The 15,515-nt window shown below is 32.6% G+C and overlaps 2 protein-coding genes across 2 annotated transcripts; both read left to right on the top strand.

Annotated features, from left to right (window-relative positions):
- The first annotated feature begins 4,489 nt into the window (after positions 1–4,489).
- LOC127871126 (adhesion G protein-coupled receptor E1-like) lies at positions 4,490–7,314 on the top strand. The gene is made up of 5 exons (XM_052413842.1): positions 4,490–4,612; positions 5,079–5,179; positions 5,601–5,753; positions 5,863–6,333; positions 6,531–7,314. Exons 1-5 carry the CDS (start codon positions 4,580–4,582, stop codon positions 6,616–6,618), a joined length of 846 nt encoding a protein of 281 aa, XP_052269802.1. The 5' UTR covers positions 4,490–4,579; the 3' UTR covers positions 6,619–7,314.
- A 6,072-nt stretch (positions 7,315–13,386) lies between these two features.
- LOC127872522 (uncharacterized) lies at positions 13,387–14,094 on the top strand. The gene is made up of 2 exons (XM_052415845.1): positions 13,387–13,670; positions 13,975–14,094. The coding sequence occupies exons 1-2, from the start codon at positions 13,387–13,389 to the stop codon at positions 14,030–14,032; spliced, it is 342 nt and encodes a 113-aa protein (XP_052271805.1). The 3' UTR covers positions 14,033–14,094.
- The last annotated feature ends 1,421 nt before the right edge of the window (positions 14,095–15,515 follow it).

Here is a 15,515-nt window from a genome sequence, read left to right as displayed (position 1 = left end):
CAGTAAATGTTTTCACGATGTATGTACTCATAACTTGTAATTTTTATTATATGAAAACATTGATCATGCAATTATGTTAAATAACATTGAAAAATTACTCGCACTGTTTCCATTGTATTGTTAATATAAAATATTGATTGTGAATGTAAACATAATAACTATATTTTTTATTTAATGGACATGTTGTACATAATTTTATATCTATTATGTGTGTCTTGTTTGCAAATACCTAGTTGAGGCCATTCATAGCATGTATTTTTTTCGAATGCACCAATATTACTCAAATACAGTTGACTTCGCAGTTGTCTTTTTTATTATAAACTCTTCGTTGTGTGACTCGGACGACACAATTATTGTGTATTACATTTACGTCGCAATCTGTCATTCATACCGTAAATAGTATAAAGCTGTGGCCACAGATTGGAACGGTCAATTAAAGCGGCCTTTCCACGTTTTGATAAATAGACCAAATAAAAAAAATTGTTTCAGATTCGCCCATTTTCGTTGTATTGATGATATTTGTGAGGGAACATGAATACTGAACATTTACCATACATGCTCAATAATATCCATTATACGCATCTTTTGACAATTAAAAAACCTGAAAATTATAAAGCGTTGCAACGCGAAACCATTGGATGATTTGGAGAGTTCTGTTGTTGTCGTTTTATGTTTTGATACTACGAGGATTGTGTATATAATGTTACAATAAAAGTTAAAAGACATCGAGATTTAGTCGATGTCGATGCAATCGATGAACATCTTGCTTGGTACAAATATTTTACAAATCTAGTGATGTATACTTTTTTGTTTAAATCATTGGACATATATTTTTTAATAATAACAGGTGTCTTTCGTACAAAAATAATGTAATTGTTATTTCAGTTGTATCTGTTTAAAAATATGGATTTTAAACGCTAGGTAACGCTCGTTTTTAATAGCTCTTGAATGTCTATCTGTTATAACAAAGACGTAGTAGGCTAGTTTAAACTCTCCATTTGTTGGGAACATTAGTTTCTATATTCGTGTTAAGACGGCCTTGATCACTTTTAATTTAATATGGGTGTTTACATGTGCACATGTTGTTTTCGTATATTGTGTAAATAAAGCCTTTATTTGCATCGCTGTTTCGTCCATAACTATTTTTACACAAACATATTTTGCTGTTTAGTTTTATGTGTGAGTGTCAATTTAAATTTGCAATTGTCTTTCTAAATACTATATGGAAAATATATATATTGGTAGTTGATTTAAGTGTCATTGGAGAACATGTGTGCGTTAAATTAATCTTAAAGCATTCAAATTTAAACGCGGCAAAAAGTGTTCAGTGCTATTTATAATCAACTTCACATTATGGCATATGAACTTATTATGCAACTCTCACTTCTTATTTTCACATCAGTCGATCAGAACGTATTAAATCATTCATTTACATACAATCATCTTCATGTTGATACTAGTTGTTCAAGTATTTGTTTCTACTTCAGTCTCACAAAATACAATTTATTTATTTACTAGTTATTCACGACTGCTTCCTGATAAAAACAGTGGTGATTATTCTCTATGTAACTTCCCTACGAGTTCGTTAAGGTCGATCCAAATCTAAATTATTTTTTCAGATTTGCTGGGGTTTCTTTACGTCCGGTACTGAAGTAGACTGTGTGTAGAGCATTAAACCTCTCTCAGGATAATGCGTTGTTGTCCTTCTCACTTCGTCTCACTCCCACTACCCTTACTCGCTTAGCATGTGTTCAAAACGATGACCTAATGGATAACACAAAATACACTGTCTTCAAAATTGAAGCGATTACATAAATGCACGGTTCTTGGAAATAAATCAGCATTTTTATACACGCAGTCCGCACGCTGTATTGATGTAGTGAAGTCACAGAGCACACGTCAAGGTCACAGAAAAGTTTTAGAAGATACCACAAGATCGTAGTGTTGACGCCGTGACGTCGAGATCGCCGCGTAATCGCAGTAACATCGAAGTATAAACGCAAAGCAAACCCTTACGACGTAGTACTAACGACGCGTTCATGCAAAGATAATGGGTAAAATATAGCATGACCCAGGCGCGATAGTTTAGAAGAACATCGGCATTCCAAGTATGACTATCGGCAAGTTCAAAACTGACTGATTTGATCGTAGTAAGGTATGACGGCGGTTTGAAATCATTTTCAATAAAATACCAAATCGAATGTTTAAGTACTTTTTCTGCCCAAACTTCAATAACAAGACAACTTTGTACAGAACAAAACATGTAACAAACATGAAAACTTGAAACATTTAAACTCAGCAAATGATACAACGATTAAATATAATGATATCATACCGAAAAGGTAATGAGTACCAGTCTTAATAACGCTTTAGACATTGGACGTTGTAAGCGCGAACTCCACGGGATGGTTATTTATTTAGGTGTTGAGAAACATCAGTTTTATTCATAATGATTTTATTACTATCATTAGTGGCATAACGAACGGCATCAAACTGCAATCAAATGATATATAAGACCGCTTATCTAATCTTAAACTTGAAATAAAAGTAGTTTGATGATAAATTAATCTGATCAGTGTCTGTTCATATTTAGGCATAAAGCTCAAACTAAAAATGATATGTTTTATGTATTTTCTTGTTATTGCACTTTGAACTTAGTATCACACTGTGTTTAGATCTTGCACATTCGCTTAATCCCGTGTCGCCATATAAATTCATCGTCTTTTCTTCTTACTTAAACCTAGTAACAAGCATACCTCAATACCAAATAAAACAATGTTTTAAGATAGAAATATTTTGTAACAAAGAAAGCATCTTTACGGGTATGCCTGAAAAGCTGAAATTATTTTTTACTTTCATCAGTAAATCGCAACATGTTATTCGGTAAATTTAGTGGATAATACAAGTAAATGACATCTTTATCGTTTCACTGTACCTCGTGTGAAGTGATAATTTGTGATCACTTCACTTCTTGTAACAACTAATATACTTAATATTTTTATGAAAAGAAAGTAAATTATTTTCAAGTTTCAAAGTGTATTCGCAATCCGACATTCTGCCTTTGGCCAAGAACATATGTACAGAACAAATACGGCCAAGATATGGAATCGTACAAAGAGGTTAATAATATAAGCTTCACTGTAAAGCTTTTATATTTTTCATAATATTTAAGAAGTTTTTATGGTTCAATAAATTATATAATAAAGTAACATCGGGCGAAAAACTTACGTACTTATTTCTAAGTACTGAAGTATATTTTTTTATTTATGATGTGACAGTACACGAAAAAGTATGAATCTCACTACCATCTTGAGAACCTGAGTTATATATGAAAAATTACCAATCATGCAATGATAAAACGATTTTAATCCAAAATCGACAAATAAACTGTTAAACATTATTTGAAATATAAGAGGTTTGATTTAAATTAATGATTTCGTACAACATAACATTTCATAAGAAACACGCACTTTCGCATGCCAAGATGTTACAAACATATTACATTTGGTCATTGTCATAATACATTCTTTCCATGAATTTCACTCTTAATTGTTTGGGGACTAAAGTGAATAATAAAATTATGGTTTGGCTTATCTGTGTCAAAGACATGCACTTGATTGTATTAAACATGGTGTTTGTTTAAGATGTTTGTTTATCACCTAAATAAGTATTTTTATTGTACCAATATATTGATGCGATTGTTTTATGATTCAATTGGGGTTTTAATAAATCTAGCATATTAAATGACGACAAAAGTCCAAAAACGCTTGGTCGTACGCATGTTTCTTCAAGTTCTCGCATTTTTTGTGTGTTTTAGACGTAACCAATTATGAAAACTGTACTGTGGAACATTATTTCGTTTCAAGTCGTTTTGGTTGGCTGTGAAAGTATTTATTATCATGAATAGTAGGTCATATCGTTACTATATACGTATACTTTTAAAATGAATGTGACGTTAATTTTGGAGTGTAGATGCGCATTTTACTTATCGAAAAATAATGGTCTCATTTAAGTTTGAAAACAAGCCTCGCAAACTTAATTGGCACTCATGTAGAAATGGATAAATTTCATGGTATGCGCATTTACGATAGCTTATTTTAAACGAAAATATACGACATAAAGTTCATGTGTTCTCATATATGCTTTTTATTGTTCCCTTTATATTTACGGCCGTCTGAATAAAATTAAAATGTATTTTTACTGTGTGTGACTTAACGAATTGAAACAAGTGTATTGTTTAGTTTAGCATTTAACTGTTCACACCTTTAAAATGCTTACACTCATTTTGTGTCAACCATTTTGGAAAATTATGTTCTTTTGTTCAAGTCAGGATTTCGCAATTGGATTTGCACCTAGCTAAACTTGATTATGAACAATGACATTGTTATTACGCGATACAAACTTAACCAACCCATGTTTTGCAATTATCAAATGTGACAACAGTAGTTTCTTAACACTAAAAGATACCATTTATTTTCTTCAGCAAGTGCTACATGACAGTAATGGAACGACTCTGCAATGTGGTAATAAAATCTGTCCCTTCTGGTCGACGTGTACCAACAACACCCTGTCTGGCGAGATGGAGTGCGGTTCTTGCATGGCGGGGTTCGTGGTAAATGTATTAGTATACTCATTTTTATCACGATTTATTACTGTTATATTTCTATAATCAATGTTTGTTTGCTTTCTTCAAGATCATCATCTATATGATGTCGAAGAGAAATAACCTTCTTTGAGAAATGAACCTTTCAAACTAAGTATATCAAGCACCTATCATTTCAATAACCCGAGTTATAATATCGTTTCAATGTATGCTTTTTATAATTATATCTCTTATTTAATGATCTGCTTTAAATTGCACTGTATGCTATACTCGAGTTAAACGATTATACGTGCACTATGCATACGAAAGTATTGATTACCGTACATGTGTAAATGATCATGTTTTGTGTAATACATCGAACAATCAAACATATTACCGGTTATTGTTTATCATGTATACGCTTGACGTTGACATAAACACACACACAATTTAGTCGCATAAAATAATAGTATTTCAATGATACATTTGTATAAAGGGCAATAATTGTACGGACATAGATGAGTGTACCGCTCTGGGATATGATCTCTGCGCTCGCTTTGGGACAGGTGCCTGTGTAAACACTCTAGGGAGTTTCAAGTAAGTAGCAAGCCCAACTGAATACAGAAACGCCTTTTAGTTTTGAAGTTGTTAGTGTTGGTGTTCTATTTAAACAACTCGTATTATTTTGTATTTGTCAATACACGGCAAGTTGGAGTTTAAAAATGAACCAGTGTTTATCACACGTGTGTTTAAAAACCAGGCATCCAAACAAAAATGTTGTGTATTTGAAGGCCCACTGACAGAAAATTATTCCGACATAACATTAACATTTGTTAATGTGTGTGCAATTAGAAATGATAAATATAACAGCGTTGATATATTATATAAAACATTAATATATTATTTTTTAGAATAGGTTAGTTTCTTCATCCACCACCGTGATTTAAAAATACTCATATCAGAAACATTTTACACAAATTATCATTTTTCCGATATGTTACATTTTTCCAAACCACAGATGCACCTGCTCAATGGGTTGGACTGGACCGCGATGCCAATACGTAGACGAGAACGTCGTCGCGTCGGACCGAGTCTGCCTTGGAGGATTCGTGAACAAAGCCTATAATGAAACCTACGGGGAATGTCGAGATATCGATGAATGCAGTAATAGGTTAGAATTCTGTATGCACTGAAGCACGTTCTTTTTTGTTTGATTAAGTTTGCAACTTATGTTATATTCGAATGAATTATGTCTGATAAATATCTTGTTGTTTCAACAGCATCACTAACACGTGTGGATTCCATCAGCACTGCAAAAATACTGCTGGCAGTTATAAATGTGATTGTGATATCGGCTGGGAAGGCTCAAGCTGTGGAAAAGATATAGATGAGTGCACAAGGGCCAATATTTGTGGTATGAACCAACATTGTATTAATAATGACGGCAGCTACATCTGCATTGAAGGTATTACGGATATGTCAACGACAGACACAAAATATGAAAGCGCGAATAACAATTTCCAAACGACACTTACAGCATCAGATGGATTCCTTCATTCAACTGATAATCGTGAGAGCACTGTTGATGGCGGTCATACATGTATGAACACCGTACATAGTTCTGTATTTGCGAAGCAAAATCCGGAGAAACAACAGGAAACAAAACTTGATGTTGTTCTTGGCTCCATATTTGGCACCATGGCCTTTATTTCCGGATTTTTAGTGGCACTGGTTGCATATAAAAAGTGCAGGTAAGAAATAGGTGGTATATGTCTGTAATACAATAAGCGCTGTTACACATATTTAATTTAAACGCGGTGTATCGTATTTTTTTCGGTTCATAACCGTCCGTCAATGCATTTTTAAGCACTTTCTTGGTATTAACATGTTCAAATATTTATAATAATAATATTCATCGCCAACGTAAGTAATCGTGTATATGTTCCAGCAAGAAAAACAAGGTGGAATCTAAGACCGAAAACGCAACCCAGGATGTGGGAAGTAAAGGCCACGCAAGGGTCTTCATTATCGAATAAGATGGACGTTTCAAAACTGCTTTATGAAAAAACAATACTTTGTAAAACACGCGTTGGTTTGACTGTTTAATTAAATAACACTATATTATGTTAAAACTAATATTTGTATTCTACAGTGTTTAAACAAACTTTCAAATATAGCCTCTGCCTTTATTTGAGTGTACACATATCTACAGAAGTAACATTCACATACGGCCAACTATTTACGTACACGGACGTGCTTATGTCTTACTTACGTTAATGTATCATTATGATTGTCGATTGAAATGAATGTCTTATTATTAATTTCAAATATTCGAGTATGATAGTTAAGAAGACAAAATTTTTATCAGTTACAGTTGAGCTATTCGCCGATTCAAAACACCTCCAAATAAACAACACTATAATTCACATTAAAATTTCAGATGCGCCAGTGGGTTGAAAATCAATAAAAGGTTTTCAATATTTGTCAATGTTGGTCTGCGTATATGTGGAGGGCATAATTCGTTGGAACATCGATGACATCTAAAAGTAAAATACGCGCAATGTACCGCGGAAAACGAATGCATTGAACAAGTATTTGCTTCCTTATCAATACGTCGATTGATGGGCTATTATTGTGTTTAATAAAGAGTCACACGCTCATTAACATCGGTAAGTACAACTGTACCACCTACGTGTTGACTTTCACAGTGTACAACTGTACCACCTACGTGTTGACTTTCACAGTTTAGGCATTTTAAATGACGAGTACAGCGCAGAACATGAACTTATATGTTCGCTTGCCAACCATTGCTTTATAAGACTTAGGTAATGTGTATAAAACAAATTAGCTTAATGTTTCTGCCGGGAATAGGCATATATACGTTCGACGAAATTCTTTGTAGCCATGTTCGTACATATAGTTTAAATTTGATGAGATAACGCTTTCAATCGACGTTTACAATTTCAAGCAATTGGAAATTGCATTGTGAAGAAACATTACATTTTAGTTCATTTAGTTTGTCATATTAATTAGGTTACACATACGCTCTCGTATATTGGTCCACAGATCCAAATCACAGCAGTCATGACAATTATACCAGACTGCTCGTGCGCTAATATCACATGTTATTGTTCATATTAAACGTTTTGTAAATTGGCCAATGGAAGGAAGACATATACATTCCAAGTTTGATACTAAGTTGATACCATATTATGTAACACATGCTACTACTACTACTACTACTACTACTACTACTACTACTACTACTACTACTACTACTACTACTACTACTACTTCTACTACTACTACTACTACTACTACTACTACTACTACTACTACTACTACTACTACTACTACTACTACTACTACTACTACTACGACGACGACGACGACGACGACGACGACTACTTCTACTACTACTACTACTACTACTACTACTACTAGTACTACTACTACTACTACTACTACTACTACTACTACTACTACTTCTACTACTACTGCTACTACTACTACTACTACTACTACTACTAATAATAATAATAATAATAATAATAATAATAATAATAATAAATTAATACAAAAAATAGTGCGTGTGATGGCCAATGTAAACACGAAACGGGAGATACGCAACAATGCATGCCAGGATAGACGTACACAAGCTTATGACAAATGCAGTAATACATGAGTCAATATATATTTTAAACTCTTAAATCTTTTGAATTTCTTCAAACCTGCTTTTTAATGGTATTCACACGTCGGTGTTGTTACAAATCAATATGATTTGATGAATATCACTCTACTTAATAACATTCCCGCAATTCACTTGGTATTTAAAAGTGCTAGAGCAGGAAAGATTATATTAATGAGTGTGTATGTGGCTCTCGCAAAAGCCGAAAATACCGGCAACGTTCTTGGCTGGCTTGGCATTGAAAGTGTGGTGATTCTTGTTTTGTCTTAAAAACCACTGTCATATTCAAAGGACAACTCGAAATGGTTTTGTGCGACGCGACGATTTGTAAGCATAATCTATGATTTTGTTAGTTTTCATTTATTGAAATTTATGTTATTTACGTGTTTGTTTTAGAAAAAAAGCTCCGAAATAAAAATTTGACATGAATTACAATGTGTATTTTGTAAAAATATATATGCCCTTTGTTAAGAAAGGAATACAATTAAGTATGCAGTATATGTCGTGTTTTCATGACTTGCTAGCATTATTTAATGGACTTATTTTGTGTAAAAAAAACATTATTTGCTTTAGGGCACAGTTTTAACTCCATGAATCATTTTGTCAAGACCCGCTCTGATGGATTAGATTCACTCAAGTAAGCGTCTGTTTAAGCGTATTTTAAATAACACAGAATTGCTTAAACTTAACGATTATACTAGCATCCATTTGTTTAAGGCATTTCATCGAAGTGTTTGACATTCCAAATAAGTATCAATGATGAGCTATTTATCGATAATCAAATATTCCTTTGTCGGATATCGGTCAAAACCGAATTTCATTAACAATTAAAGCAAAACGCAAAGATAGAGAAACAAACGTAAGAGGAAGTGGGTCAAAAGGTTGATTCCGGGTCGAGGAATTTAACAATCAATTTAAGAAATCATTATAGTGATGTTTGAATAAATAAATTTAGTATGCCACACCAAATGATATATAAGCTCATTCGCAGCCGGAGGTCTTTAAGCGAAGCATAAAGAAATAATAATGGCGATGTTCGATTACGTTTTAATGCTTAGGTTTCATTGAATTTAAAAAATGATTTATAAGCTCATTCTCAGCCGGAGGTCTTTAGGCGAAGCATACAGAACTAATAATGGCGATGTTCGAATACGTTTGAAATATATTTAGCATAATATGTATAGTTGAAACGGTAAGCAAGAAATACAGTTTATTTTGTTTGATATTTCCGATATTTTAGTAGGTTTTTATGTGAATAAACATAATGAGCGCGTAGCATATAATACATCAGAATCTCTTAATTAACTGAATGCCTTCTTGTCATTTGCGCTGAATCATGGCAACACAGAAAGAAAATAGTCTTACAAATTATCAAACTCCTGAGCAATCGAGTCAAGGACCCACTTGTAGGAGATAGTTACATTGTAGATCAGGAAATATATTTGATTATATGTGTGTTATTTGTGTATGTTGATTAAATTTAATGAATGAATGATCATTCGTATAGTTTAGTTTAATACTGTAACCTTAAACGATTTTTACTAAACCTTTTCTTTATCAAGCACCGTCTTACATGTTAATAAGAAGTTTGCGGTCAGAAATAGAGCATCACCAACCGAAACAGTGAAAACAAATAATACCATGGATCACTCGAAACCTGCGATTACTCGAGCATCGGGGTCAGTCCCGTGTTACCTCGAGTTATCGCAGTTTTACTGTATACAGATTACATAATTTAACTGTATTGTACATTCAGATATAACTATATCCAAACACGACTAAGTTGAGTAAATTCTATCCGATTCATGTACTTGTTTGAAGCTCTTCGTTTTGAACATAGTTTACTTAGAGAACTCAATCAAAGATGCGATATTAAACATTTAATTTAAAACATTATGTATATTCGCCGACAAGAGTATGTTCACATAAATTGTATTCAGTCAAGAAAATAGTTCACGATTATCAGATAAAGCTGTGTTAGCTCTATTTTATTACCCGGTTATTGTTTGCAAAATTAAAAAAAATGTATTGGTATCGGTTTGACTTAGAGGTACGCGATTGAATGTGAAATGTGCCCCGTAACGCTCATGCGATAGACATTGATTGAATATATAATGAACAAAGATCCGGTACACTCAGCATTGACATTGATTTTCAAAACCTACAAATTTAATATTTAGGTCTGTTTTTTAAACTAATCTACAACACTTGTTTTAACACTTAACGTATTATGACATTCATTCATGTTTTGTAGATCTTTAGAACGTAGACCGCAAATAATAGGAATTAACTACAAGGCGTGTTATCTTATCGGTATAAAGGGTAAGCCCTCGAACAAAATCTTTGAATTGAACATTTAATTGGTGAGGATTTAATATCTCAATTTAACAAATATGCAGCAGTAAAAGTTCTTTTGTATTATTTTCACATGCCACAGTCACCAAAACGGGTAAATGCGATTCCATATATGTTGGGAACTGTGTCATTTCAATTATCTGACTATCATTCCGATTGAAAATTTATTAATATGCTTTGATGTCAGCACAAAAGAAACTTGATTTAAAGTCCCAATTGATTAAACGTCTAATGGTTATTTTTAATCAAATATTTAAATGTTCACACTGTCACACGCATACATATCTTGGGAAAGGCAGTAAAAATGCCAGCCAACTGTATATATTTTCAGAATTTCGTGTTTTTACTTTTTCTAACATATTTGCTTGTTAGACAGGTGAGTGAATGATTTTATATACATAAATTGTATACGGATTGTTAAACTTTTCACTAATTATACTCTGTTTCATCTACCAAAATTATATAATTAGCATCACCATTAACGTATGTGTAACATACATAATTAACGTGAATCGCTTCGAATATCGGAATGTTTACATACGAATGTGCATATTATTAAAACTAAATAAATGTGTATGTACTGTGTACAATTTTATTAAAATATATACAGTCAATAAAGTCAATATTCGTTGTGGCTTTATTTTGTACATGTACAAATTCATAAATCTAAAACGGGTTTTCTCACAACTATATCATAAAGAAAAATCAAATCATCAAGCAATACTATTTTAATGAAAATTAAACAAAGCAAAACAAGATGATGAGTGCAAATTATTTGAACGTAACATTTAATACAGAGGGAATACATAGCAGCCTTTGCGGTAAAACCTGACATCCAGTGCGGAAACATGACGTGTTATGGACCTCAAACGGCTAATTGCGACCTAAGAGTTTTCCATTGCATTTGTCAAACGGGATTCGATGTAATGATCTCCTTATATATTTACATTCACACTAATTACTATATTGGAATAATGAATCTTCAAAAACAAACTCAGGAGAGAAATTGTTGGAATCATAGACACGTGTGTATTAAACAAGTGACCAATTTTCTTAAGATTTCGCAGCAATTCACTAAACTTCACAAGATTAAAATATTACCATTTAGTAAACTAAAGCAGAGTTCAAATGTCTTTATTTGATTGTTTATATATCCGAACAGACAAATGATAGTTAGCAAATATATAGGGTCACTCACATTCTAAGATAAAATGCAATTCAAAATATAATTCAAGGTTGTCGAAATGCTTGTTCCTGAAATTTGTTATAGTGTATAATAATAATTTGATTTAGTTTGTATATGCACGTGCCGTTCCTACATTTCTATAACAGAAATAGTATTACTTAAGAAAGCTTTTTTAGCGAAAACGTACACGTCATAACGTTATTTAGTTTATAGAAACACAATAAATTTAAAAGAAATTTTGATTTTCCGATGAAAACAGGGACTGACCTGCCAAGAAGACCAAAACGAATGTAGCGGAAATCACCTCCCCTGCGGTCATCGAGGAAAATGCATTAATACTATTGGCAGTTTCAAGTAAGATTGTACTAAAATATTTTGGTTACATGTATTTAAACGTGCGATATTAATGATACATTCGAAAAAATAAAACTGTCCCTAATTTTCATTATTTGATATGATTATTTTAATCGTATTTTCAATCGTACATTTTTAACGAGGACTCTCATTATTTGTTTGACGTATCAATGGACCAAGTTGGACGATTTTACGCGATTGTTCCTTTTTCAATTTTAAAGATGCCAATGTCTGAACGGCTGGCAGGGATCACATTGTCAGCTGACCAACGGCGATATTCAAGAATGCATGCCAGGATGGGACTTGCATAGATGTATTCGGGATGTTGACGAATGTGCGAATACGTAAGTATAGTCCAACAGCCACAACTGAAATACCAAATGTAAAAAAGGCCCCATGTTATAGTCCATGGCAATGCATTGATATGGATCGCAAAAAAACAACAATAATTCTGCTAGGTTTGCCACCTATTTCATATTTAATTTTTATGGTGATATACAGATTCTTTTAAACTGAGTATTTGGGTGTTAACAAACAGGGTGCGGTTGTAGACTGGCAATATCAATTTAATTATTTGGGCTTGTTATTTATACGATGCTATAAGGTATTTCTTCATATTTTGATATCCTTATATTATTCTCAACGCGTTTTGATCTTTGACTTAGCATTTTATTGATATTCCATTAACATGTCTTTATAACTTTAACTATACAATTCATATTTTTGTAAGATAAATTAGAATCAAAACAAAAATTTGCAATATTGTCGCGTCGTTCTTATATAACGCTATGAAACCTAAAACTAACGTCAAAAGAAATGTATTCATCACTAGCATCAAAACTGAAATTTTACCTTCTTGTAATTATTAGCGTTGAACACTTTTTCAGTACGTTATACACATGTGAAATTAATCAACACTGCCATAACACACTTGGGAATTATACTTGTGTATGTAATAATGGCTGGGAAGGATTATCATGCGAGGATGACATTGATGAATGTGTGGCAAACCCGTGCAATAATAACGGGACTTGCATTAACAATAATGGTTCGTACACCTGCCAATGTCCAGGTGGATGGCATGGGATTAACTGCGCGGATGAAGTAATTGATTGCACGAATATATCTTGCCAAATCAACGATAATTTAAACATAAATAGAATGGTTTGTTGCAACCACACCACAACTGTTTCGTCACCAAGTACAAAATCAACAAACAACATGTTTACTGCCGGACGTGTCTCAAATACAAACACTCAAAGTTTGGTAACCGTTGCTCCCAGCATTGCCTTCGATCCGAAAACTGGTGTTATACCGGTTAACAAAGCGGGAGAAGGCAATATTATTTCTGGAAACGAAGTAGCAAACGCTTCAACGGATGACAAAACCACGTCGTTCTTCAAAGAAGGCGTTTCAGTGATGTTGATCATGGTTGGGTCTGCATTCGCAATCCTTACGTTCATAGCTGGCTTTGGTATCGCTGTTAGAATATTCAAACCAAGCTCGTAAGTTGTGTTTAAAACTGAAAATTGTTTTGGCTCTAGTATGTGTTCCGTATTTACATGTCTTTCGTTTAAACTTGATTCGCTCAATATCGAATATTTAACATATGCACTATTTATTTATCATTTATAAGTATTGATAAGAAATGTGTTGTTGTGAAGTTTCAGTTTATATATCAGCGGTTATCATTTAATTTTAATATTTTTTATTTCTGAAAAATACTTATGTTCAATTAAGATTAAATTTGAGGAATTGTAACTTTAACTTGTTAGTACATGTACTAATCCATTATAATATTCATTTTAGCAAGAGAGTGCGGGTCCGAGACATGCCACATACGCGCCGAATGGATGATTATGATTAGACCACACTATCCCAGTATATGTTATTGTTATTTTAGACTCACATTTTAAAAGTGATAAGAATATGTTACAGTATTGGTTAATGCTTGTACTTTAAAGTGAATATAATACAAAATAGTATTTTTGATACACACAACTGAATGTTTATCGAATATGACAATAATGATCTTTGTTGAATATTAAACTCCGTTTTTGTGTTACAGTTTTTATAAGCACAATATGTAATACCAAATTAGTTGAAGGAACGTATATGTAAAGAAGCAACATATGTGTCTACTGATTACATTGATTCTGTTTATATTGACACTTTCTTAAACATTATATAGTTCTTTTTTGACAATATATTACAAATACTATCCTATTTTGTTTTCATTTAATCAACAATAAGCACATAGTATCACATACTTATTATAATACTACCTGTGTATTTTAAATAATGCTTTCTGAACAATGAGTCATCTTTTGTTCGCAAATACCTTTTTTCAGAATAAATGTCAGAAACTTCGAGGTGTTTACAAACTTGTGTGTTTCAACACATTTTATTTTATCAATATCACTTGTATAATTATCCAGAAAATAAAATATCATTAAAATAAGTGGGAATACGATTGGCATTCAAATTAGATTTACACAAAAGGCGTCCTCAATGTTTATTTGCTCTGTTGAATAGGCAAACTGTGAAAAGGAATTTATTATATCAATGCCTTTGCATAGGGTTGCAAAAATGGTGAAATAAAATAGATATAGAGGTTTATGTAACGTTATTGTCATTACAAACGACTTGTATTATCATCCTTTGTTTGGGTCGCGCAATACCCTGTAATCTTGACACCATACATATGTTATCCAAAACTTAAGACAAGCTTCCGGCATGATTTCACACTTTACATAGAAATATTTCGCAATAATTCGTACAACTGTACAGGATTACGTTAAAGTCTGAAATAATTTCAAACGTTTACTACTTAATCTAATGATGTATCACTTTTGTTAACGTACATACTATTTGACCAAAGGCATCACATAAACATTAATTACACGACCTACGTTGAATAAGTGAAGAACATTGATCATTGTACAATAGCTCGTGTGAAATGCTTTAGCCTGAAGAAGTATGTCGTACTGTTGTTGAAATATTGTTTTGAATAACAGAGAAATCGCAGTGTTATCTTCGATATGATAAAGAATAGAAAACTCACTAATTAAAAAATAAAGTGGCAAATATTCAGAAACGTAAGAACAACACACCACTTAAGGAGTGAGCAACAATTTTATAACGTCGTCATATTACACGAAATTATGATGTCATGGCGAATCTCGCGACACACTTCAAAATGTGTTTTGTATGACCACTCATATTATGAAAATACGGTCTTACATTAAAAATAAAAAAATGTGTGTCATGAAACAAATGTATATAAATATACGTATACTAATTCAAAATAAGAAGTGCATAGACATAAAAAAAAATAGCATGAGAGCCAA

This window comes from Dreissena polymorpha, chromosome 3 (genome assembly GCF_020536995.1).
Source record: "Dreissena polymorpha isolate Duluth1 chromosome 3, UMN_Dpol_1.0, whole genome shotgun sequence".
Classification (NCBI taxonomy): Eukaryota; Metazoa; Mollusca; class Bivalvia; order Myida; family Dreissenidae; genus Dreissena; species Dreissena polymorpha.
Note: the sequence above shows the minus strand (reverse complement) of the source record. Positions and strands in the feature narration are given on the sequence as shown.